The following is a 23,731-nucleotide window of genomic DNA, read 5'->3' as shown; positions in this document are numbered from 1 at the left end:
ACACTGTACCGGTGTCCAGTTGACTTTCCAATGTTAATTATGTTGTTTATTAAAAAATCAACAAGAAAACGGCTGGTATAGTGGAAAAATTATCAGGGCAAGTGATTTCACATGTGCCAGTGTACCGGCGTACACTAGCAATTTTATAATTATTTCCACCCCTGACCTTCCCAGAAAAGTTGATGTAATCAACAATTCATATCCCTCTTTCATAAACCCTGCATCCATCTGATTGAATCCATTGAAAGACATTGTTCCTTTTAACACTAACTCACTAGACTGCCTAGACCAGACTGCATAGTATACAGACCACACTTATATAACCGTACACTATGTCAGAGACAAAAGCACCTCACCATTGAGTCAGACACATATTTCTTCAAAATAAAATCTCACAAGTTTGTCCATTTCCCTGAAATCATTTTTTCTTCTTTCTAAAGCTCCTTTTCTTTGGGTATTTCTTGTTGCTGTTGACATTTTCCTGAAATGCCTTGACAAGTTTGTGAGTCAGCACACCCTGTTTAGCCAAGTTATACAGCACTGCTGCGTCTCCTTCTGAGACCACACTTGTGTCATTTGATTTAATAATCCGTTGTAGATCCCCAGAGATGGGTTTTTCCCATTTGTGTCTGTCATCGCTGGACAATTTTGAAGCCAATTCAAAGTCACTTCTTTCGGGATCGGTTTCATTTCTCTCAAATGTCTGGATTTTTCTTTCAATTTCAAAATCGTCCCTGAAGTCCGATGTGACAGTGGACATGTTCTTGCTGACCTTAAGTAACTGGGTGATGTGAGCTACTCCTTCATGGATGAGGACGTCCAGTTCCTTCTGCATGTCCCTCACAGGCTCCGTATCGGGGAACATGTCCTGGAAACGGTAGCTGGGGAGGAAGAAAGTATAGCCTCATGTTCACATTTTAAGTTTAACCCACTGAAGATTCTATTCTAAACATCAATATTCGTTACATCCTAATTTTTTTGTCACATGAGCGATGCTGATTTTTATTATCATCAGATGTAGTCTATTTCATATATCCAAAGGCCAAAATACAAAATAATAACAGAAACATGGTACACACAAGGTAGAAGCATGGACACATTGTTACTTCACTCCCTCACCATCCATTCCCTCAACATCCCGAAGCCCTGTACCAAAGACATGACCCTCGACTGTCTGTGATAAGACCACCCTCTCTCCAGCCCACCCCCAAGAGAGAAATCCCACATGCAGTTCTGATTGCTTTGTGCCTGTGTCTGAGAATTAATCAACCGCCACACTGGCTGGCTTAGTCTACCTTACAGACTTAGTAAAAAGTTGAAGGGAACAAGCAGACTGTATACTGATATATGGTCTATGAATCTGGTTTTAATGAGACTGGCCACTTGTCTCTACACTGTCTTCATGACATGGTCTTACCAGATGCCACACTCAGCAGTATTCCAGATGGTCTGTAAATAATCAAGTCTGGACCAGACAATCCAGTAATGAACAGCATGAACATCGGTCTACGCAATTGGGATATGATGACAAGTGTCAACCAAGTCAGCAAGCCTGGCCACCCGATTCTGTCAGTCGACTTTATGACAAGCATGGGTTACTGAAGACCAGTTATAACTGGATCTTCACGTATTTATGAGAGTGTCTTTTAACCTGATAACAGTGCGCCAGATAATGACTTCCTGATGACATGGTCTTACAAGTCCCAGTCCCAGATCGACATCCTCAACATTTAAAATGATCTAAGACAAAAACATAACAACTATCAAGTAGAGTTCATTACTCTGAAGTGAAAATTCGAGCTCACCTGAGCCACAAGTAGAGGTCAAGGACATCGAACACCCCCTCCAGATGGATGAGGTCGTTGATGGTGGCTGGTTGGGCGAAAGGCCAGTTGATCTGGGTCCGAAGCTTTAACAATGTGAGTGGCTCACTCCGGCTGAACTGACGAGCAAACTGTGAAGAAACGTTTTGCAAATGTTTTCAATGTAGCTTTGATTTCATGATGAAAAATCAAGAGTAAGAGCATTGATTGTATTTAAGTCAGACAGAGAACTGCAAGCCCCCTTCAGTCTCCGGTGTGGTGGAGATAGCCCAGTGGTTAAAGCATTCGCTCGTCACGCAGAAGACACTTGTTTGATTCACCACATGGGTAAAAAGTGTGAAGCCCATTTATGGTGTCCCCTGCAGTGATATTGCTGGAGTATTGCTAAAAGCGGCGTAAAACTAAACTCACTTGCTCCCTTCAGTCTCCACACTAGAGTGTTCATTATGGATACATTGCTTACTAGTTCCAGACTAAGTCACAAACTTTCAGGTATTACTGAGATGCTTTGTCTCTACAAAGACTCAGTCTGTGCCAAAAGAAAGTACTTAGCATCTTTGAGTCTGAACAAAGCTCATAGCATCATTTTCAAGAGATTTTAGTGTAATTGTATGGACTATTTTTAGCTGAGCTTACAAGAATGAAGACTATTTTATTCAGAATTATGATGAATAAATCTGAATAAATTGTAGATAGCAAACAGAAATCTGTAATTTACACAAGGTGCATTCTCCCGACTGATTTTTTTTGTTAATTTCTTTTTTAAAAATATTTCCATACATTCATGGCGGATCTTGTTAATTTTTATGCTAAGCTTTTAAGTGAATATTGCATCACATTGCCTCATCCTCCTTGTCATTAGTCCATGGAAACATCAAAGATTTGACCTTGACCTTAAATTCTGCACACCTACCTTGTGCCACAGTCATCCATGACAACCTGTAAGTGTTTGAATCTGGACCAGACAAACCAGTGATAGAAGTCATGGACTTAGACTCATGACAATGGAGTATGATGACAAGCTATTAACTAAGTTCCTAAGGTGTAACATCTGTTCAAATGAATCGCCTTGTATGACAAGCTTAGGTTGATGGTCGCCTATTCTAACAAGCAATTATTATTATTATTATTATATGATACTTATATAGCGAACATATCCAGGCAACTAGTGCTTGCTCAAGGCGTTAATATTTTTTCCCTCGATCATTGGATGTCAATCTCAATTGCACATCGTATTATCAATCTCAACTCCCTGGGGGAGTATACAACTCTTGCAGCCACTAGGCGCACCGAGTTATTGTGGCTTTCTCATCCAAACGAGGTGCCCATTCACAGCTGGGTGGACTTGGACACATAGTCACAGTATTTTGTCCAAGTTCACTGCACGTTGCTGTACCCGCACCTAGGTGTTTGCACGTATTCATGTGGCCACCATCTGGTCATATACCAACGGAACGTGGGTTCTTTTAAGTGCACAGGGTTGTGTACTGTACACTAGGGGTTGTGACAACACTGAAAGAGTCTGCACAGAAAGTTGACTCCAAGGTTTTTACACCCGGTCACAGGTGGGCTCGATCCTGACACCTCAACCTCGCTGGATCACTAGCCTGGTGCCTTAGCCAGCTCGACCACCGCGCCCCCCAATTACTGTCAAGCCAAAGACGGCACAATTACCTTGAGAAACATGGTACAGACAAACGGTTGTTTGGTTGGAATTGGAGAACAGCAGAAGACATATTTAGCTCGGAGTGGAAGGGGTACATGTTCGATCAGATCAGCCAGGAACTTGAAGTCCTGGACATTACAAAGGAAGTACTTGTCCTTGTCCAGCACGGACAGGGAGACGAAGATGTCCTGCAACCATTAAACATAAATGGGAGTCCACTGGAAAACAACATCACCTGGTTAGTGAGTTTGGAAAATCGGAAAATATTTTAGATACCATTGGTTCTAAATGAACATTCCAGGAATCATACACCCGGTACTCAATAACCTGAATAAGACCCTTTAAGCCTGAACACATACAATGTTGTCCCACTGATACTCAACAATATTCCAGCTATATGATGGCAGTCTGTAAATAATCAAGTCTGGACTAGACAATCCAGTGATCAACAGCATGAACATCAATCGGTGTAGTTTGGATATGATGACATGTGTCAACCAAGTCAGTGAGCCTGACCACCCAATCCCGTTTAGTTGCCTCTTACGACAAGCATGGGTTACTGAAGGCCAATATTCTAACCTGGATCATCATGGGTCCACATGGAATAAGGACATGCAGTGTCTATACTCACAATCAGGTTGGAGAGAGTGGCTTTAGGCAGGTGGTACGCAAACAATTCAATTTGTTCTGCTGTTGGATGCAAACCTGCCTGCTGCAATACAAACATAGTACAATCATTTTCCTTTGTTCACAACTTCAATCAAACAGTTCGCAATGAAAGGTCCATCTAATAACATGCAAGACTACAACACACAAATAGATATGTACTTAATGGTTCCAAACAAAGTAATAACTTATAACGGCTCCAAATATGATCAACTAATGAAGCTACTTGTAACAGCTCCACTCTAGAAATCAATCCATGTTATAACTCCTTCATGTACAGAAACCAACTTACTTGCAATGGCTCCACATTCTTGCTGACTGCGTCGCCTAGAAGCTGCAGGTCGCCTTTTTTGAAGGTAGTTACCTCCCCTTTCTCATATGCTGTGTTGTACCTCCCAGCACGGCCTGCTATTTGCAGCGTCTGGGACGTACTAATCACCTTCATCTCCATCTCGCCCTCCTCGTTCATGTGGGGCTTTATCATGGTGTAGAAGATGATGCGCTTGATGGCGCTGGAAGAACAAATGTCAGCATCGGTAACCACAAGAACAAAAAGGTCAGATCTATTTGGGGGGGCCTGACATAGTAATATTTCAAATACCTGCCTTCATGTGGGAATTACCAAGCAATTTTTCAAATAATCTGTAGTATGACAAGTATCACTATAAGAATGAAATATTTCTATTCATTTCCTAATTTCAACTCCTAGTATTTGTTTTGTCAGAAGAGGTATGTCTGTCATTTTCTTCAGGACAATATGTGCAACATATGTTATATTTGGGACTACACTTTCTTAGTAACGTACAGATTCTAGTACTTTTCTTGGGTTGAGTCCCATTTGAACCCACACCCTCAGAGTCAGGCACCTAATCGCCAGCACACAAAGTCAGCTGCAAAGTGCTGGCGGTTAGGTACCTGACTCTGAGGGTGTGAGTTCGAATCACGGATGGGACTCAACCAAACAAAAGTACTAGAATCTTTACTAAGAAAGAGTAATCCCAAACATAACAAATGTTACATTTGACCACTTTCTAAAATGGCAGTGTATTCAATATTATGTGCAATAAGTGCTTGCATCCTTTCTGTGGAGTCACGATATGGCTGAAATATTGCCAAAGTGACTTTAAATTTTAACTCACTCACTTTCTGTTGCCAAACAGTATAATCAGGAGATCTCAAAGACAAGAATCTGTCCTTCCCAAATTCCCCAGAAAACAACTCACAGATTCAGCCCCATCCCTATGGCATCCGTGGCAACCATTATGTTGCAGGGGTCATCTGGGTCATTAAACTTCTTGGACTGCGCCAACTTGGTTCCTGAATGCAAAAAAAGTTCTCTAGTATTGGCTAAGGATGTTTGTTTTTAATAATTTTGATCCATTTGCTTACAATCAACACATCAAACCAAAACACCTGAAAGTTGATAAAAATTAATGACTTTCATCAATGTGTTTATGGCTGATTGGGTTTTACAGTTACAGAGTCAAGTTACCCATGAAGATTTGGGTTAGAATGTCTTCAGCAACCAATGCTTGCTGTACGAGGCAACTAATGGGATTGGGTAGTCAGGCATGCTGACTTGGTTGACACATGTCATTATATCCCAATTGATGCTCATGATGTTGATCACTTGATTGTATGGTCCAGACTTGATTATTTACACACTGGTGCCATATAGCTAGAATATTGCGTCGATAAAAAAAACAAAAGCAAAATAAAAAACGGGCAAGGTGTGTCCAACCGAATGCAATGAGTAAAATTCATGCGTGGGGCTTATATCGGAGAGAGTGAGGACAGAGGCATGCTGAGGTCACCTGCCCGGTTTGGGCGGGAAATAAGGGAGGTAATTCGGGGTGAGTGATTGTACGTTCGCTTCAAGTGAATTGAAGGGATTCAAGTTTCCACTTGACTGTTCGGAAGAGAGGATGAGAAAGCAAATAAGCATGAGTCAGGATAAGGAAATACCGGTATATAGGTTTTTGGAGCCCAGAAACAATCTGTGGATGAGACAAATCAGTACTTGAAAGTACCGAACTGAAAAACGACACTATCTTACCAGGCGGGAGTCCTCCATAAATGACGGCACATTCCTTATTTCGCATTTCCAGCTGTCGACTGACATGATAGATGTCGTTCTTCTTGAAACACACAATGCAATCTCCTGGTAGGACATTGTCAAAAGATTCTGTAACAAAGAATATTAGGAGTGACACATAATAATACCACGTGCCCTCCAAATAAGCTGAATGTTGGGCTACAAGATGCTCCCTAGGTATCAGTTAGTCACTCACTTGAGTGAGTTATTTTCTGTTCAGATTTAAAGCTTTGTAAATCAGTACCTTCATATTGATGGATGGAAGCCCCACAATATGCATGTCTTAGATGCTTAAAACTTTGGTGAAACCCACAAGCATGGGTATGGTGCTGACAAATTTATCTAGGATATTTTCCCAGTTACAGGATTCTGTCATACCTAAGGGACACAACTCTGCAGTGAAATGTGAGACCCTTACAACAGGGACACCAGTGATCAACATCAAAATACTGATCCATGGAAAATAGTACAATAAATTTAATGAACATAAGACTTAAGATGCGACTTTCTTTCAATATCTTTAAATTTTTCCCAGTTTGAATTGATATATTTTACATTGTGGATTAATGAAATTTTCAACAAACGAGAAAATCTGAAAATACTCCTGATACTGATGGTAGTGTATTGTGTGAATGTACCTGGGTAGTACAGGGAATTTGGGCTTCAAACCTTGTACATTTGCTTATTTTCATGCCAACTCAAAATAAATTATCACTTTGGTAAGACTTCCGCCCGTATCCCCCTAAATTTTAACGATGAGGAAAAATTCCTTTGAGTGGCATTTTCAGAAGTTGGATATGTCTTTCAGTATGTTCAGTTACAATTAAAGAAACATGTTGAAACTCATCCTTGTCAGATGAGGAATATATACGTTCAGGTGATATGATTTGACTAGAATGAAATTTAAGGGGGCATACAGGGCGGAGTCTTTCCATGACTTCTAAGTCTTCAGTCAAAATTAGCAATGTATCGTACATTTACACACCACATTAGACAAGACTATTTTTAAATTGTTTACAGGGTGTTTATCCTAAAAGAAAAGAGAAACAAACTATAGCCTGAAAAGCTCAGTTCAATGTTTTATTTTACCAAATAATTACTTTCTTTTAAAAAGAAATTGTGCATCCAAGAGGTTAAACAGCTAGGCTGATAAGACAAGTTAAACTCATTCTGCTCATGTAGTAAAGATAACGACAAATTAGAAATGTTTTCAATAAAATATTTCTTTCACCAGGTAATGCACAGGAATTATGCATAAAACATCATAATCAAGAAGAAAAAAAAGGAAAACAAAGGCACAATAATAAAATAATAAATATATAAAAACAGTGGGGCTTTAACTAACTAATGTAAACGTACCAACAGGTTTATTGGTGTAGGTGAGCGTTGTCAATCTTTTGTACTGCTTCACCTTCAAACACAAAAGGCATTTCAGGTAAAATACAAGAAGAGCATGGGACTTTTGATTGTGTAATCCACCTCCCAGTCACAGCCATAAACAGATAAGACAGCTTGGGTGGTCAGGAGCTTACTGAAAAGATACAAATGTGATTTACTCCATAGCTATCCCCAAAACAAAGACAATCAATCTGGTATTGTGTATTCATAGGTACTCCTCACTCTAAAGATTTGCTTTTACAGTCTTAAATCAAAGTGATTTTCCTGCCATTTACAAAAGCAAAGAGAGATGATTTAAGCAAACAAGATCCCCAAACACCCTCATTGCAGTTTTATCATCAGATCCTTGGAGTTAATTTGAGGCTATAATTGGTTTGTAACATTTCTGCTTGAAACATATCAACCAATCAGAAGCCTTCATCTCAGACCTGCCCTCTGACACAGGTCAATATTACAGAGTATCAGCCAATCAGAAACCTCCATTATTCACCAGTCCTGAGTGTTACATTTGACAGACTTCAGTGTTAGAGAGTCTGTATCAAATGTGTGAAGCCCATTTCTGGTGTCCCTTGTTGTGATATTGCAGGAATATTGATAAAAGCAGTGTAAAACCATACTCACTAACACACTGCTACACAACAATGTCCATGTTGACCAACAAGGCCTCACATGTGTTTCCTGCTGAAGTGGTGAGGAATATCAACAGACTGTTCAACCTTAACCTGATCACCTGGACTATTCAGGAAGACAGTCAGCGGGCAACTCTCTCCTTGACTTTCAACAAGGACTTGCCAAGCAGTTCAACGCCATCTAGTGCCTGGCATGAAGCTCCAGAGGTTGTAGATGCACCTCCAAAATACAGCACAGTGATAGACCTGGACCCTGACCAACCACCGAGCTGGACTGATATACAACTCAACGGCCAACCTACTGGTCAGCCAGGAGAGTCTGTGAGTGACCAAGGGACTGTTGAAAGTGGACAAGAATGTGTATTATTGCTGAAAGAAGAATTCAATGAAGGTCAGAATGGTCCAAAGCCTGCCTCCAATCTTACTCCAGAGCCAGACCAATCACAGGTGATTATAGTCACAGATGACCCTATCATGCCAAAGTCTCAGAAACATAAAATCAATGAACCTGCTTCCTCTTTAACCTACAAAACTAAACGGTTACGTTGTACATCAGATAATGTAACAAATAGTTCTCATCTACCAGATTCTGTCTTAACGAAGAGCAGTAAAAGGATGCAACAGGTCAAGAACAAAAGGGGAGATAACTCTACAGAAGACAAAGAAAATGTGGATCCAAATTCTTTGAGTGCTAAAACGACATTCAAAAGTGTGGTCAAAATTGTACGTCAGACAGAGCCAAAAGACAAATATTTGCAAGCAGATGCTAGCAAAATGGTTTTAAAGGAACAACAAAAAGACAAGTACCAAAAATCAAAGAAAAGTGACAAGACACAATTAAAGAGGCAAGCTGATCAACAAAATGAACAGCCTGAACAAAATGAACAGCAAGCTGATCAACAAAATGAACAGCCTGAACAAAATGAACAGCAAGCTGATCAACAAAATGAACAGCCTGAACAAAATGAACAGCAAGCTGATCAACAAAATGAACAGCCTGAACAAAATGAACAGCAAGCTGATCAACAAAATGAACAGCCTGAACAAAATGAACAGCAAGCTGATCAACAAAATGAACAGCCTGAACAAAATGAACAACAAGCTGATCAACATAATGAACAGCAAGCTGATCAACAAAATGAACAGCCTGGCAAATCAACTTCAACTGATCAAAGCACAAGCGAACCAAAAACGAAAAAGCTGAGGTCTACCAACCAAGCTAATGGACAGGTAACGAAGGAGCAAAACAAGTCATCTAACATACCAACAGCCGGATACTATCTGGACATGGCCTGCTTTCACATTGACCATCAACCAAGGAATATTCTTCATTATGACCGTATGTACAGTATAATTGATCATTATGACAACTTCTTCACTCTCATATATAACTCGGTAGTAGATGCTTGGTTTCAAGAGATACCCGGAGACTTTGTTACGCTAGAGTGGCTTGTGACGACTGGTTTCTTCTTGCCCCGGTATATACGCCACCAGGTCACCTTTCGGGTTATAGCCAGAACATTTTGGAATTACAAGAGGAACAAGGCCGTTTCTAATGCAAGGATTAGAAACATTGAGCAACTCCTTGCATGATGTCTGGTGAATATTGTGGTCAGATGCAATGAGACTTCTCTTTCTAACGTAAGTTGATACCTGTTGATTGTATCCTCTTTGTGTCAGAAACAAAATAAAATCAATCTGATATTCCATGTCACGCATTTTAAAAGTTAATATGCAAAAACAAAACTGTCAATTTAACAAAAAGTTTGACACGAAAAATTATTTTTTTGTCTGAATTTTAGGATTGCTTTGAAAAAAAATGAAAAAATGAATGACACCTTATTGACTAAGTCCAATGTAGTTTACTATCCAAATAAACAAACTGCAGTATGGTTGTTGTTTCCGCTGTTGTTTTGCATTAAGTATTTAAGTCATATTGCAACATATCAGCTTGAAATAGGATAAAAGCTCCGAGTGAGGCTGGTCTAAGATATTCTATTACCGGTACTTTGGTGAAACCCGAAGCATGCATTGTTGTTGAAACCTTGAAACATACCAGGGTGAGTCATGGATTTTAAATCCACAATGGGAAGTTTCTGTCATTCCCAAGTGATACAATAATGGAGCTTTCGATGCCATTATGGCCTCTTTTCTTCACATTGGTTTGTTTGTCTGTTGTTTATCCCTGCACTCAGCAATATTCCAGCAATATGGCGACGGTTTGTAAATAATTGAGTCTGGACCAGACAATCCAGTGTTCAACAGCATGAGCATCAATCTACGTAATTGGGATACGATGACATGTGTCGACCAAGTCAGCGAGCCTGACCACCCGATCCCGTTAGTCGCCTCTTACGACAAGCATTGATTACTGAAGACCAATTCTAACCCGGATCTTTATGGTTCCTTTCCTTTAACAGCATGTGTCATGTTTATGAACAACTTCACTGTGTCCACTGTCATCTAATTCACTGGATGATTATTTGTGTTTCCTCGTGGTAAGTCTTCCGCCTGCATCCCCCAAACCAAAAGTTGTTTCAAATGATGCAGTGCTGAGAAGAGGCAAAACATCTTCCACCTTCATTTACCTCGTCCAATATGGCCATATATGATACGTCCATTGCAGCTCATTATTTTCTATTGCTTATATATTTTAGGGAGGGGGATACAGGCAGAAGTCTTTCAAATTTAATTCCAATTGAAATTCTGAATCAAAACGGATTAGAAATGAGTGAGCATGCCGTTTTTAGCAATAATCCATCAATATCATGGTGGGGGACACCAGAAATAAGCTTCACTCATTGCACCCAAGTTGGAATTGAACCCAGGTTTTAAGCGCGATGAGCGAAAGCTTTAACCAATAGGTTACCCTTTGTTCATTCACACGAAGTGATACATTGTTTTCTTACTACCAGACAAAGTAAGTTTGACAAAAATAAAACTTTTGGATAAGCCAACCCCTTTCTGCAGACTGATTTTTTGGTCCTCAAAAACTGGCTAATCTGTGGTCATACTTGGTAATATACGTTTCATGGTGTGTTTGAGTGAAGCCTCGGGGAACCGTTTCGCAAAGAAACTGTAGCACTAAGATGATTGTAGCGCTAAGATGATTGAAACTCCCATACTTTAACATAGACTTACGACAGTCGTAGCGCTAAGGTGATCGTAACTCCCATACTTTAACATAGACTTACAACTGTCGTAGGGCTAAGATGATCGTAACTCCCATACTATAACATAGACTTACGACAGTCGTAGCGCTAAGATGATCATAACTCCCATACTTTAACATAGACTTACGACAGTCGTAGCACTAAGGTGATCGTAACTCCCATACTTTAACATAGACTTACGACAGTCGTAGCGCTAAGGTGATCGTAACTCCCATACTTTAACATAGACTTACCACAGTCGTAGTGCTATGATCATTTTGTGGAACAGTGGATACAGTGTCCGCCCAGGGAGAGGTCACTGGTTCTGTTCCCGGCAGCCTCACACCAAAAGACTTTAAAGATGGTACTTGTTGTTATGCTGCCTAGCTTACGACATTAAGGCGATAACATAAAGACTATACGTTGCGTCTTAGTGAGGTATTGATATACTGTGGAATGTACCTCTGCGGCTATACATACAATAAAACCCAGCATAATTCCACACCTGCACATGCAGATGCAAGCGCTTGCGCACACACACATACGTCCATGCACATTGCTATGTAAGTGCATTAATGTTGAATGACCCTATGGTACATGGAACAAATGGTATGTTTGAGAGTACACTTTTTCAGTTAAGTGCAAATTTTGGTCAATATCTGGGGCTGAACCCAATCCACATTTTGAAAACACACTAAATCACCTTATCACCTGCCAAAAAAGGTATTATCTGACACATCTCATGCCAAATTTGACTACTTTCTAACTAGCATTGTGTATTTATAGCTTTCAGCCATTGGACCCCTGCAAAGTTTCACTTGTCAGAAGGGTACACAAATTAATTGAGTGAGAGAGTGAGCGAGCTAGTTTTACGCCAGCAATATTCCAACTATATGGCGGTGGTCTGTAAATAATCGAGTCTGGACTACACAACCCAGTGATCAACAGCATGAACATCGATCTAAGCAATTGGGATATGACGGCAAGACTACCAGTTGTCTGACTTACATCTTATAGAAGGCGCAGTAGCTGGATAGGTCATATTGTTCACTTAACAGGTGATTAATTGTCTCATTCTAAGAATATGGACTTGGATCCAAGATGGGAGTAAACCCAAAAAGTCTGAGTGAGTGAGTTTAGTCTTACACATTGTACTAACTCGATGATGTCTCTTCACATGTATTGGATATTTTGTTTATACATAAATTATTAAAAACATTTGGAAAACATTAGCCTTATCACAACCAACAAAACCATAGGTACCGAAGCTCACCTTCAAAAGGGGATATGACAATTGGAGTAGTGAGGATGTGTTATAACCCAAAATTGGCTTCAAACCAAACTACACAACTCTTATATCCAGTCTGTAGCTATGTGTAGGCGGACCATGAATAATGGATATTGCATGAGGGAAAAATGTGACCCTTCATGCGTGATGTACGCCATTCGTTGACGGATACATCATAGTTCAATAGACATGTGAACTATTAATTTTACACTTCCAAATTTTGTTCAGTTAAATTTAAACAATATTAAACTGAGCAAATTCAATTAAAGAAATCCAAATTCTCCCAACTGTAAACAAAAGACTGTTCACTTCTCTGTTCAGCCACAAAGATAAGACATAGTTCGGTAAACAACAAAATCAAGACAACACATTTTATTGTCATGGTGTGAATAAGATCAACACTTATAATAATATCTAACAGGCAATTCTTTAAGTTTTAGAGTAAACATCAAAACTGGATGCTGTGCATGAATACGTAACAACCATAAAACATGGTGTAAAGAGAGAAAGAAAAGATTAAAGAGAAACAAATCCATTACAGTGTCAATAAGCATGATTACTGGTACCATTGCCAGTCGAGTGAAATAAAGTCATTTGTACATAAAATATCAGTTTTGAATGCTACCAACTTTTAATTTGAGTGTTCTGAACAGAGGTAAACTTGCACCATGCAAGGCATTGACTCAACACAACATAGACAGTCTCACTCACTCACTTAATGTTGCTTCTCGGAATGACGCAGCAAGCTGCTGTTTGGCAAGTAGTTCTTGCAAAGTGATAATATATTTCACTCCACAAACACTTTAAATTTCTGTCACTGAAGTGAAAATATCTATTTCCTCAAAATCATTAATCTGTTTTCACAGTTAAGTATTAAATATACTAGTTTCTGGGGAAAACACAGAGAACATAGCTACCTACTATAGTTTTCAGTCCATGCCATTCTGTGCATGGCTGTGAAACTTAAATTTATTTCAACAAACTCAGATAAACAAATGGATGCAAAATTGTAAACCTGCACTTGCAACTAGCCTTACAAAGCCTACACACTCAAGGAAAATCTCTCAATCAACTGTCAATCAGATCAGCTTGTGGACAGGCTTGGACAAATGATAACCAATTGACCATTGCATTAGTCAAACAAAAGAATCCTTCACCAGCTTACAAGCTGACTGGTGGTCCTTGTTGTGTCAGGATATCCTGTATCATGTCAACATTCTGTACAAAATACAAACATTTCACAGTCCACCTTTTAACAAATTAATTACCAAATATTAGTCCTATTGCTAGAAAGTAATTGAATACAAAAGAATGTTATTGAATTGAAAGTTCTTGTCATGAAAGGTTCAACATTACACATGAATGATGTTAGCCAATGAAAACTCTTCAATTTTATCCAATCATGTGCTATGTTAAATATATCAGCCAATGGGACCTGTTCACCTGTATCATTAGGCCTGGAGCTTGACAATTGAGCCAGATTTGTTCAGACATCACAACAATGTCCATCCTAGTTGACAAGTCCTACAATGTTCTGCCTGATGATATTGTGTGGAACATCACCAGACTGTCAAAGTTTAATCTGCTTTCCTGGAAAATCACTGAAGGAGCAAAGGAGGCCAGTATCTTGATGTCTTTTGACAAAACTGTGTTAAATGCAAAATATTCTCAAACACTGAAGAGTAAATATAAAAGTTTCAAGTCCTCAGTTACTGAATCAAGCTTATTGAAGAAACTGGATGAAGCACCACTGGAATTTGACCCGCACAGTCCAATAAAAAATCCTGTTGTCCAAATGAAACTGAAGGACAGAAGCAAACAAAAAGATTCAGTGTCTGAAGATGAACTAAGAAAAGAAAGCAGACATCTTCATAGAGATATGAAAAACAACATGGCCGACAGTCAGTCTCCATCAACTGACACTGATCCTATTTCTGGATCTGAATCAGTTACAAAGCAGATGCAAGTCACTGAAGAAACATTATGTGGAGAGACTACTGTCAAGCAAGAACCTGTTTCACCATCATCTCTCAAGATTCGTATCAACAAGGAATATGAATCCACACCATCGGACAATATGTTGGACTGTGTCAAGGTCGAATCAAATTCCCCTTCAATCGAGCAGACGTGTGGTCATAAGGACTATTGTGATTCTGATAAGGAAAATTCTAATGAAAAGTGGCCAAGAGAAAGGGTGTGTTTTAAATTCAAGCCCAATACTGTAAGCACTGTGCTTACAAAGAACAACACAAAGAAAGCAGATCCTGTTACCAGCAAAGAGCCTAGTAAGCCAATCAATAAACAGACACGAAGTAACCAAGTCATCAAAGACAGGAATGATCAGAGAGATGAAATGGAAGCAGCTGATGTGAATGTTACAAAGATCAGAGAAGAGACCCAGACCAAAACAACACCCCCATCTACTGACAATTTGACCAAAACATTTGCCAAACTGACCATGAATCCCTCAGACCACTTGACCAAAAGAGACATACAAGACACAAGAGATTCAGATAAGGACACGGTTTCCAAAAAGTCAGACTCACAACAAGACAAAGGACCAAGGTACAAAGAAACAGTGAGATACTTCCTGGACAAAATCAAACGGAACATCGACTATGATCCAAAGAGGATGGAGAAGTATGACATTATCTACAGCATCAAGGACAGCGAGGATCACACCAGCTTCTCCATCAAGTACGTCAAGGAACGGAAGAACAGGGCACCAACAATAGTAGATCCGGTTTCACTAGACTGGCTGCACACCAATGCTGACATAATACCCCTTTACACATGTAGACAAGCGACGTACAGAGTTCTCAAGAGAGACTTCGCTGGTTGTGATCCTTGTGACATTGTTCCACGAGAAAAGAGAAAACTCATCAAAGAGCTGCTTGACTGACAACTGGTGTTGTCTTGTATATAAATTATTTATTTGAAGGTTTGCGGTGACTAAGAATTATCATGTCATATTTGTGTAACTGTGATTCAGAGTATTTTTGTCAAATTCAAATATTGGGAGCATATACTCAGTTACATCTATTGCACTGGTTTTGTTCACTTAGTTTTTTTAAAAGCAATCACATTTGGTAATAAATTCTGCAATGATTTTATTTGTTTTGTGTATTTGAAAGTGATTGAGCTGGATTTAACGCCACTTTGAATGGTACTTCCCGTTATATCACAGCATGTCAGCTTGAGGCAGAAACAAAGCTCAAACGTTTACAACTTTAGTAAAACCCTTAAGTACAAGTCAGGTGCTGACATATCTTGATGCATAATAAAAATACCAGGATTTGAATCCACAATCATAGGTTTCTGGTGTGCCCAAGGGACACAACTCTGCACATCGAAATGTGACACCTCGACTGGACCACCATTTTCAAGAAGTGAGTGAGTTTCGCTTTATGCCGCTTTTAGCAATGTTACAGCAATATCTCGGCAGGGAACACTAGAAATGGGCTTCACACACTGTACCCATGTGGGGAATCGAACCCAGGTCTTTGGAGTGACAAGCGAACGCTTTAACCACTAGGCTACCCCACCGGCCCCCTTTTCAAGAAAGCATTCAAACGTTTAGATCATGTACATGTACAAGATCCCTAAAATCTTGTATGTTTAAAAGACATTTTTCAAAAGCAAAATTAATACTTATTACGCTAAAAGTGAGTGAATGAGTATGGTTTTACGCCGCTTTTACAAATTGTACACATGTGAGGAATCGAACCCGGGCCTTCGGCGTGACGAGCGAATGCTTTAACCACTAGGCTACCCCATCGCCCCTACACTGTAAGAAATCTCTAGCATAATTTATCCAAAAGCATTTTAAGAGGTTCATGTTATGGCATTAGAAATTCAATGTAAAGCACATGTTAAACATTGGAAGTCAGCCATTTTGAGCACATACCTCCATCTCGTCTCCTGTGGCTAGCGTCATCTCCTTCACCAGATCAATGGCTGTTCCCTCCCCACACACGTGGACCTCATCTGCATTCAGCCCCAGAAGGGATCTCTCAATAACTGCCACTTCATCCATGCCCAGACGTGCCTCGGTTTGGGTCCCCATCATCTGAGATCTCAGCGGTGAAGCAATAACTGCCACTTCATCTGTATGGAGATTAGGGATGTCAACATACATCATAGTAGTCGTGTACTGATACATTTGTAACATCAATTGAGCATCAATACAAGTTTATGAGATTCGATACTACCTGATACATTAATTAATCACTGCCACTTAATCATTTCTATTTATTGAGATTAATGATTAACTGGGACAATGAAAAGGCAGAAAAATAAACTTTAAACATTTCATGTGTCAGTCTAGTTCATATTTAGCACTAAATTTATTAATTGCAGGTATTTTTTTATCTGCGTGTGAACCATGTAAACCATCTAACTTTATGTGGGAAGACAGTGTCAGGAGCCAGGAGGGTCAGGCGCCATGACTTTCTTGTTACCATGACAACATTCATCCCATTAACAGACAAACACTAATGTTAACACCCATCCTTTTACTTAATGATTTAAGGATTATTTTAAGCAGTACTATGTATTCTATCTACATGTATGCTTCATCAAGAGCATGAATCGAACCCGGTACATGGTATAGCTAACCAGGGGCCATCTCCACGGTACATGATTTAACGATGACTGGCAGGGGTATGTATTCTATCTACATGCTGATAGCATATCTCTTCTCCTCCCCAGTCACCATGTCATGCCACGGAGTTCCTGAAACACATGGCAGACCAAGAAACCCAGTCACATAATGAAACACATCAGACACAGAAATATAATACAATCGGAGTGAGTTTGGTTTTACGCCACTTTTAGCAATATTCCAGCAATATCACGGCGGGGGACACCAGAAATGAGCTTCACACATTGTACCCATGTAGGGAATCGAACCCGGGTCTTCGGCGTGACGAGCGAACGCTTTAACCATCAGGCTACCTCACCGGCCCCTAATACAATCGGAACTTGGAAAAATTACTCAGAGATAGTGACTTGATCATATGTTGATAACATTCAAGTTACTATCAGACTTTAACAAATAGAATTGCAGTGAGTAGACTGGATCCTGTCACTGGTGCAGATGCTTGCTAGACAAGAAGCGGCAAGCATTAGGGACAGGAGCCAGTCTAAACCAGTGAGGCATTAGTTTTAAGGGTGGGTACTCTTAAATCTGTTGTTAAACCCACATAACTCCCAGCAGCAATTCATGTTATTTCAACAGTCTAAGTAAACTTAGGCTCAGTATTATTCGTTACATTGCTATACTGAGTCTAACAAAACCTAGTGGAAGGTCGCGTCAGGTAACCTTTGAGCGACCTATGACCATCCAATCAAATGCAAGACGGCTGAATGGATTTAACCAATCAGACAACGGCTACTATTTAGGGTTTGGCGGGACTTACAAAATGGATTTTCTCTCTGGTCGCCAACACTGATCTCATAACAAATAAAAACCTGCATAGAACACAGATATATGACCTGCAGAATATATGCTTTTGGGTTTCTGTTGACATGGCTATCATTAGCTAATATTTCCGAAAGCTGACATCCTTGAATACTGACAAAACGCTATTTTCAGCAACTGTATACTCACTGTTGTGGCGTGCTCCACGTGCATCACTCGGATGCGATCGTACGGAAAATAGTATTGGAATCGTTCGGGTACAAAACTTTTTCGAGGTAAAAGTTCAAAAGGTATGTGCGAATGTCAACTTTTCGCGATTTGGTAAGCTGTGTTCTGATTGGTCCATTGAAAAGGTCAGCTGACGTGACCTTCCACAAGGTTTTGTTAGACTCAGTATAGCAGTGTAACGAATAATACTGAGCCTAAGTTTACTTAGACAGGTTATTTCAAGACACACTTAAAAACATGATGGGGCTATGACTCACAGCTTCATTACTCTTGTGGAACACCTCGGACACCAAAAGTTTGAGAGGTCCGCAGTAAATACCGGACTTGCCCGTCAGGTATCTCTGCAGAGCATGGTAGGTTTTCCCGCTGTTGGTTGGACCCGCGTGGTAGACGATCTTCCGTTGTTTTCTCCGAGTTTCAGGGTACCTAGCAGAGTCAACAGATCAAACAAAAGACTATGGTGATATCTTCTTAACATTGAGGCCAGAGATGACTGAATACTTGCCAAGTCATTCAGTTATTTTCAGATCAGCAAAGTCAAATGTGTAACACACATGATTCAATACTGGACAGAGTGAGTGACTGTAGTTTTACTCTGTCTTTAACAATATTCCAGCAATATAACGGTGGCTGCCACCAGAAATGGGCTTCACACATTGGACCAATGTGGGGTATCAAACCTGCATGACATATGGGTATTCAAATCAATCTGGAGCTTCATGGCGCTCTCAAGAATGTTCTGCTATAAAATAGTAGGTTGTAAATAATCGAGTCTGAACCAGACAATCCAGTGGTTGATATAATGAGCAATGGTCCATCTGGGCAGAATACAATGCTATCAACCGAGTCACCAAACCTAACCATCCAATCCACAGAGTCACGTCTCATGACAAACATGGTTTGGAAAATGTTCTAAACCGCAATCCCCATGGGAGATAACTCTATAAAACACAAGGTCTTCCCATGGTCAAGAGGCCCAGTTGTCTGATTGACCTGACCGATGGCTCACCAGTTAGCCGGCTGGCGCAGATCGCTGATCTTCTTCAAATCTTCCATGCAGTCAAGGTGTGGAAATACAATTCTAGCATGATCCAAGAAATATGGAAATAGATCATCTACATGACCTGAAAAACAAACGCTGTGTGTTAGATGTCTGAATGGGTATTTATCATAATTGGGAACATAACGTCACAAACGTACATAAGATTTCTGAACAGTCAGTCAGCATCAAAACTTCTAAATTCTCAGTTCAAGTGTGCAATACATGCAACACGTATATCTGATTTCTACTCAAAATTCTAGAACAATCAGTGCAGTTCTTAAACAAATATGATAAACATAGTTGTGAAAATATCTTATGCATCCTGTCATTTTGGACCAAATGAAAACATACTGTGTAACACAAATTCATATTTATGTCCTCATGCCCAAGCTTGTTTTTTCTTTTTTTAAACCATATAACAATTAAACTGTCTAAGTATCAATCCATGCATTTAATACACAAGTAATCCATAAAAGCAGCCATTATGACCACCAGATCCCCACTTTTATGCTTCTAACATCAATAACTGGTACCTGCAGCCTAGTTTGTCTTCTAATACCATGATGTCAGGAATGGTGAATATGTCTTTGTAAAAACACATTTCACTCTCACTACTGCTGGTTATTTGTTTGTTGTTTAACGCTGCACTCAGCAATATTGCAGCTATATGGCAGTGGTCTGTAAATAATCGAGTATGGACCAGCCAAACCAGTGATTAACAGCATCAGCATCGTTCTAAGCAAATAGGATATGATGACATGTGTCAACCAAGTCAGGGAGACTGATCATTTCGATCTTGTTAGTTGCCTCCTACTATCATGATTATGACATGCATGGGTTACTGAAGACCAATTCTAACAGGTCTGTAACAACTGTGAGAAATCAGCATGCTTATGATTCAACCTACCGGCACCCTGTGAAATATCACTGAAGACGATGTGCAGATCGACTGGAAGAGTCTCAGACTCCACACAGAAGCCTCGAAAACTGACATAAGATGTGTGAAACAACCGATCTGCAATGAAGAACAAATATGGCTTCAGAGATGGCAATATACCCCATCAGAAATCAATCTGTGTGTTCATACACTTCAAGTATTTTATTTGAAACCAAATGAACTGAAAATAGAACAACAGTAATTCTAAAAATGTTATAATATAAGAACATTTCTTAATCATTTTTAATAACAAAACATGTAAACCTCTGCAACAGTTTCAGTTTAAAGTAGTGTTGGGAATTGGTTGAAATCTCATAATTGATGATTGGTTCATTACAACCGATCAATCATCGAAAATAATTGGTTAGCGTCATTTATTAAATTTTCCTGGTTATGTTTGTTAATGCACAAAAAATAAAGAAAAACATGTAGTTCTTTCGTTTTTTTGCAAATTGCACAAAATGCATTTGCAAATTTCACATCTTTAAAGGATGACTAGTATATTAGGAACATGAACTTCATGGAGTCTTTAAAATAAATTCAATCATGAACTGGAAGAGCTTGTAGTGCTAATGAAATGTAACAGACAAAACCAACCTTGTGAAAAATATCGTTATTGCAAACAAGTGTTCCAAAATTATTTGTGTTCGATTATCAGAAAACATGATCGATTGCTTGGTTGTTTTGTCATTGCGACCAATCTTCGATTATTTCAATTAATCGGACCACCACTAGTTTAAAGAGGAAGCAATATTCACTCATTATACCCAAGTAGGGAATCAAACCTGGGGTTTCACAGCTTTAACCACCTGCAGATCCCTCCGCCCCTTGTCTGCTTGAGAATGGCATGTAGTATTTAATCTGATGGTTTGCGGCAAGTATGAATTAACTTGAAAACTCTTTCACTAAAATTATGACAAAACAGTGTTGTTGAAACAGATAAATGTTCCTTACTGTCAAGCCCATTTTCTTGAGCAAGTTTGCGGATTTCTTGACGGCGATAAAAGTCACTTAGTGCCTTCAGAATATCCTCTGAAACAAAATTTTACATTGCAACAAAACATTAACTATACACAAATATGTGCTCAAAACCACTTCCAAATACAACCGAACTAACAAATTCCTTTTTAATTTAGATCATACACATAAATATATCTCCTACATGAAAGGTGAAAGCAACAAGTCTGTGACCTTCTGGTCATCATGCCACTGCCGTTTACATAATCATATATTTCATGTACAGTTATGCTAATGCTGCATGTCATTACTGTGTATCACAATAGGGTGGGCGAGTGAGTGAGTGAGTGTTGATAATAGTCCACAAAGGGTGTTCAGGCAAATGCTTGATGGAATGTGAGTCTTAAGAGATGTCCGGAAAAAAGAGTAGGCTGGAGAAGTATGTCATTCTTGAGGGAGAATGTGAGTGAGTTTAATTTTACGCCACACTCACCAATATTCCAGCTATATGGTGGCTGTCTGTAAATAAGCAGGTCTGGACCAAACAATCCGATACGATGACATGTGTCAACCAAGTCAGCGAGCCTGACTACCCGATCCCATTAGTTGCCTCTTACGACAAGCATGGGTTGTTGAAGACAAATTCTAACCCGGGTCTTCACGGGTAGCCATATTCTTTAAGCTCATACAACATAGTAGAGGGGTCACTGAAGGCTGTGTCTGTGTGATCCACATTTACATCCCTTATAATGACATAACATAATCTTATTCTGGGGTTAACAGCCCCAATATACATTCTGAAAATAAACAATATTACAGTTTAAGCCACTGAATTACTTAGGTAAAAGCTATTAACATGATCAGTGCATTATCATCAATGAAGCATACAACTTTAGGTATAACAACTTCTATTTTATTACATAGTGCAACATTTCGGAGTGGGTTCTGAAACCATTATGTAATATGAAGCTAAGAGTGACTACAACCAAGTGATGAGAAGTATATATACATAGTATGTTGTGACAAACATCAGATTAACATAACAACAGCAGGTAACTGAATAACAAGTTGTACATAATTGGATGAAGCCAGGTGGGGAGTAAGAACAAAATGGCGGTCCATGAAGCCAATAAGCAGGAAGGATTAATACTCAAACCAGTAAAAACAATTCGAGGGCAGCTTTGCCAGAAAGTAATTGAAAGTAATTAAATAAATGCTTTTCAGTTAGAATAATAATCCTAAGGCTTTTTACCTATTGCCAATGTTGTGTACATGCCATGGGTGTAATTTCGTTTATCTGCCATTTTATTTTCCCATTATATGCACCTGAATCGAATGGAGGCACCTCATTTTGTTATTTGTTTTTTTTGGGTGTGTGTGTGCGTGCATGCATGCGTGCATGCGCGTGTGTGTGTACTTTTTTTATGTAACCACATGCTGTCCATGTTGTTGACGGTGTGCCTTGCCTTGCAATGCCTGTACGAGAAATACTGAACTGCCAGTATATAACTTGGAGCACTTTACTTATACCAGTAACACTGTTATAACTACTTCCGGTTGTTGTATATAGGAGCTAGTCTAACCATAACCCTGACCCTTAAGCTTCCTTCGATCATGCACAGAAAATATGTTTAGTGGTACCGGTATAAGTAAATCTTCCTAATATAACTTGATTAGCTCTCCGTTTTCGATGTTATCCATAAAGTTGTATGCTTCATTACTGACTCACCAACTTCTAGAATGCCGATAAAACAATTAGTATTGTCATCCTTTGAATTTTACTCCACTAAATCATGAACATGATGAAATTGTTTTTTATTGCCTATGTATGTGTAGTGATGAGTGTGCAATAACACGAACATGTGACAAGCATATATAAGGTTCATATTTCTAACCACATGGACCAGAGAACCTTTCATGATGAACAGCTGATGAAGATAAGATAAATGAAAATAATATAGCGAAAATAACCTTTTGAATATTTACCGAAGGTGTTTTATTTATATCTAATAATATGTCCACAACAAACCTTTCTTCAAGATTCCAGCAAGTTCAGCACCAACATTTATGTCATCAGTCCTGTCTGACGGATTTAACTTTATAGGTTGAAAGAGTGAACTCAGATCCTTATTTTTGCCGTTTGTTCGGTGTCTTTTGCAAAACACTAAAATTGATGGAGGTGACGATAAAACCTTTGGCGAAATAAGCATAAAATGTTTATGTTTTAGGTATTTAAGAAATAATCTGGGACTACAACGAGTAGTAAATGCCATTTCGGTTGTTGTCACGCCAACTCCATCCGTGAATATGTAAAAACAAACAACGTAAACAGCTATCTGACGCCGCCAGCAACTTTTGTCATGCTGTCAGTTATTTCTTATGGAGGCTGACATATTGACTGTTGTATTATGGGTAAATGTTTCTAATT

General features: G+C 39.3%; 1 protein-coding gene across 1 annotated transcript; it reads right to left on the bottom strand.

Moving 5' to 3' along the window:
- Positions 1 to 62: 62 nt before the first annotated feature.
- On the bottom strand, positions 63 to 23,695 carry LOC124271663 (ATP-dependent RNA helicase SUPV3L1, mitochondrial-like). Its single transcript, XM_046706823.1, has 16 exons — positions 23,333 to 23,695; positions 21,301 to 21,378; positions 20,317 to 20,424; positions 19,377 to 19,491; positions 18,621 to 18,793; positions 17,397 to 17,451; positions 16,949 to 16,953; positions 16,625 to 16,824; positions 7,610 to 7,661; positions 6,212 to 6,340; positions 5,379 to 5,472; positions 4,448 to 4,667; positions 4,121 to 4,201; positions 3,498 to 3,677; positions 1,806 to 1,954; positions 63 to 881 (listed from the first exon to the last, which is right to left on the bottom strand). The coding sequence occupies exons 1-16, from the start codon at positions 23,574 to 23,576 to the stop codon at positions 419 to 421; spliced, it is 2,346 nt and encodes a 781-aa protein (XP_046562779.1). The 5' UTR covers positions 23,577 to 23,695; the 3' UTR covers positions 63 to 418.
- Positions 23,696 to 23,731: the final 36 nt, after the last annotated feature.

This window comes from Haliotis rubra, unplaced genomic scaffold (assembly GCF_003918875.1).
Source record: "Haliotis rubra isolate DU_JTF1 unplaced genomic scaffold, ASM391887v1 Scf162, whole genome shotgun sequence".
NCBI classification, from domain to species: domain Eukaryota; kingdom Metazoa; phylum Mollusca; class Gastropoda; order Lepetellida; family Haliotidae; genus Haliotis; species Haliotis rubra.
Note: the sequence above shows the minus strand (reverse complement) of the source record. Positions and strands in the feature narration are given on the sequence as shown.

Excerpts from the sequence above, each read along its gene's own strand:
- LOC124271663 (XM_046706823.1), bottom strand. The coding sequence starts at position 23,576 with ATGGCATTTACTACTCGTTGTAGTCCCAGATTATTTCTTAAATACCTA. Across the intron at positions 21,379-23,332 it reads TGCTGGAATCTTGAAGAAAG|AGGATATTCTGAAGGCACTA; the intron begins GTTTGTTGTGGA and ends ATTTTGTTTCAG. Across the intron at positions 882-1,805 it reads GACCTCTACTTGTGGCTCAG|CTACCGTTTCCAGGACATGT; the intron begins GTGAGCTCGAAT and ends CTTCCTCCCCAG.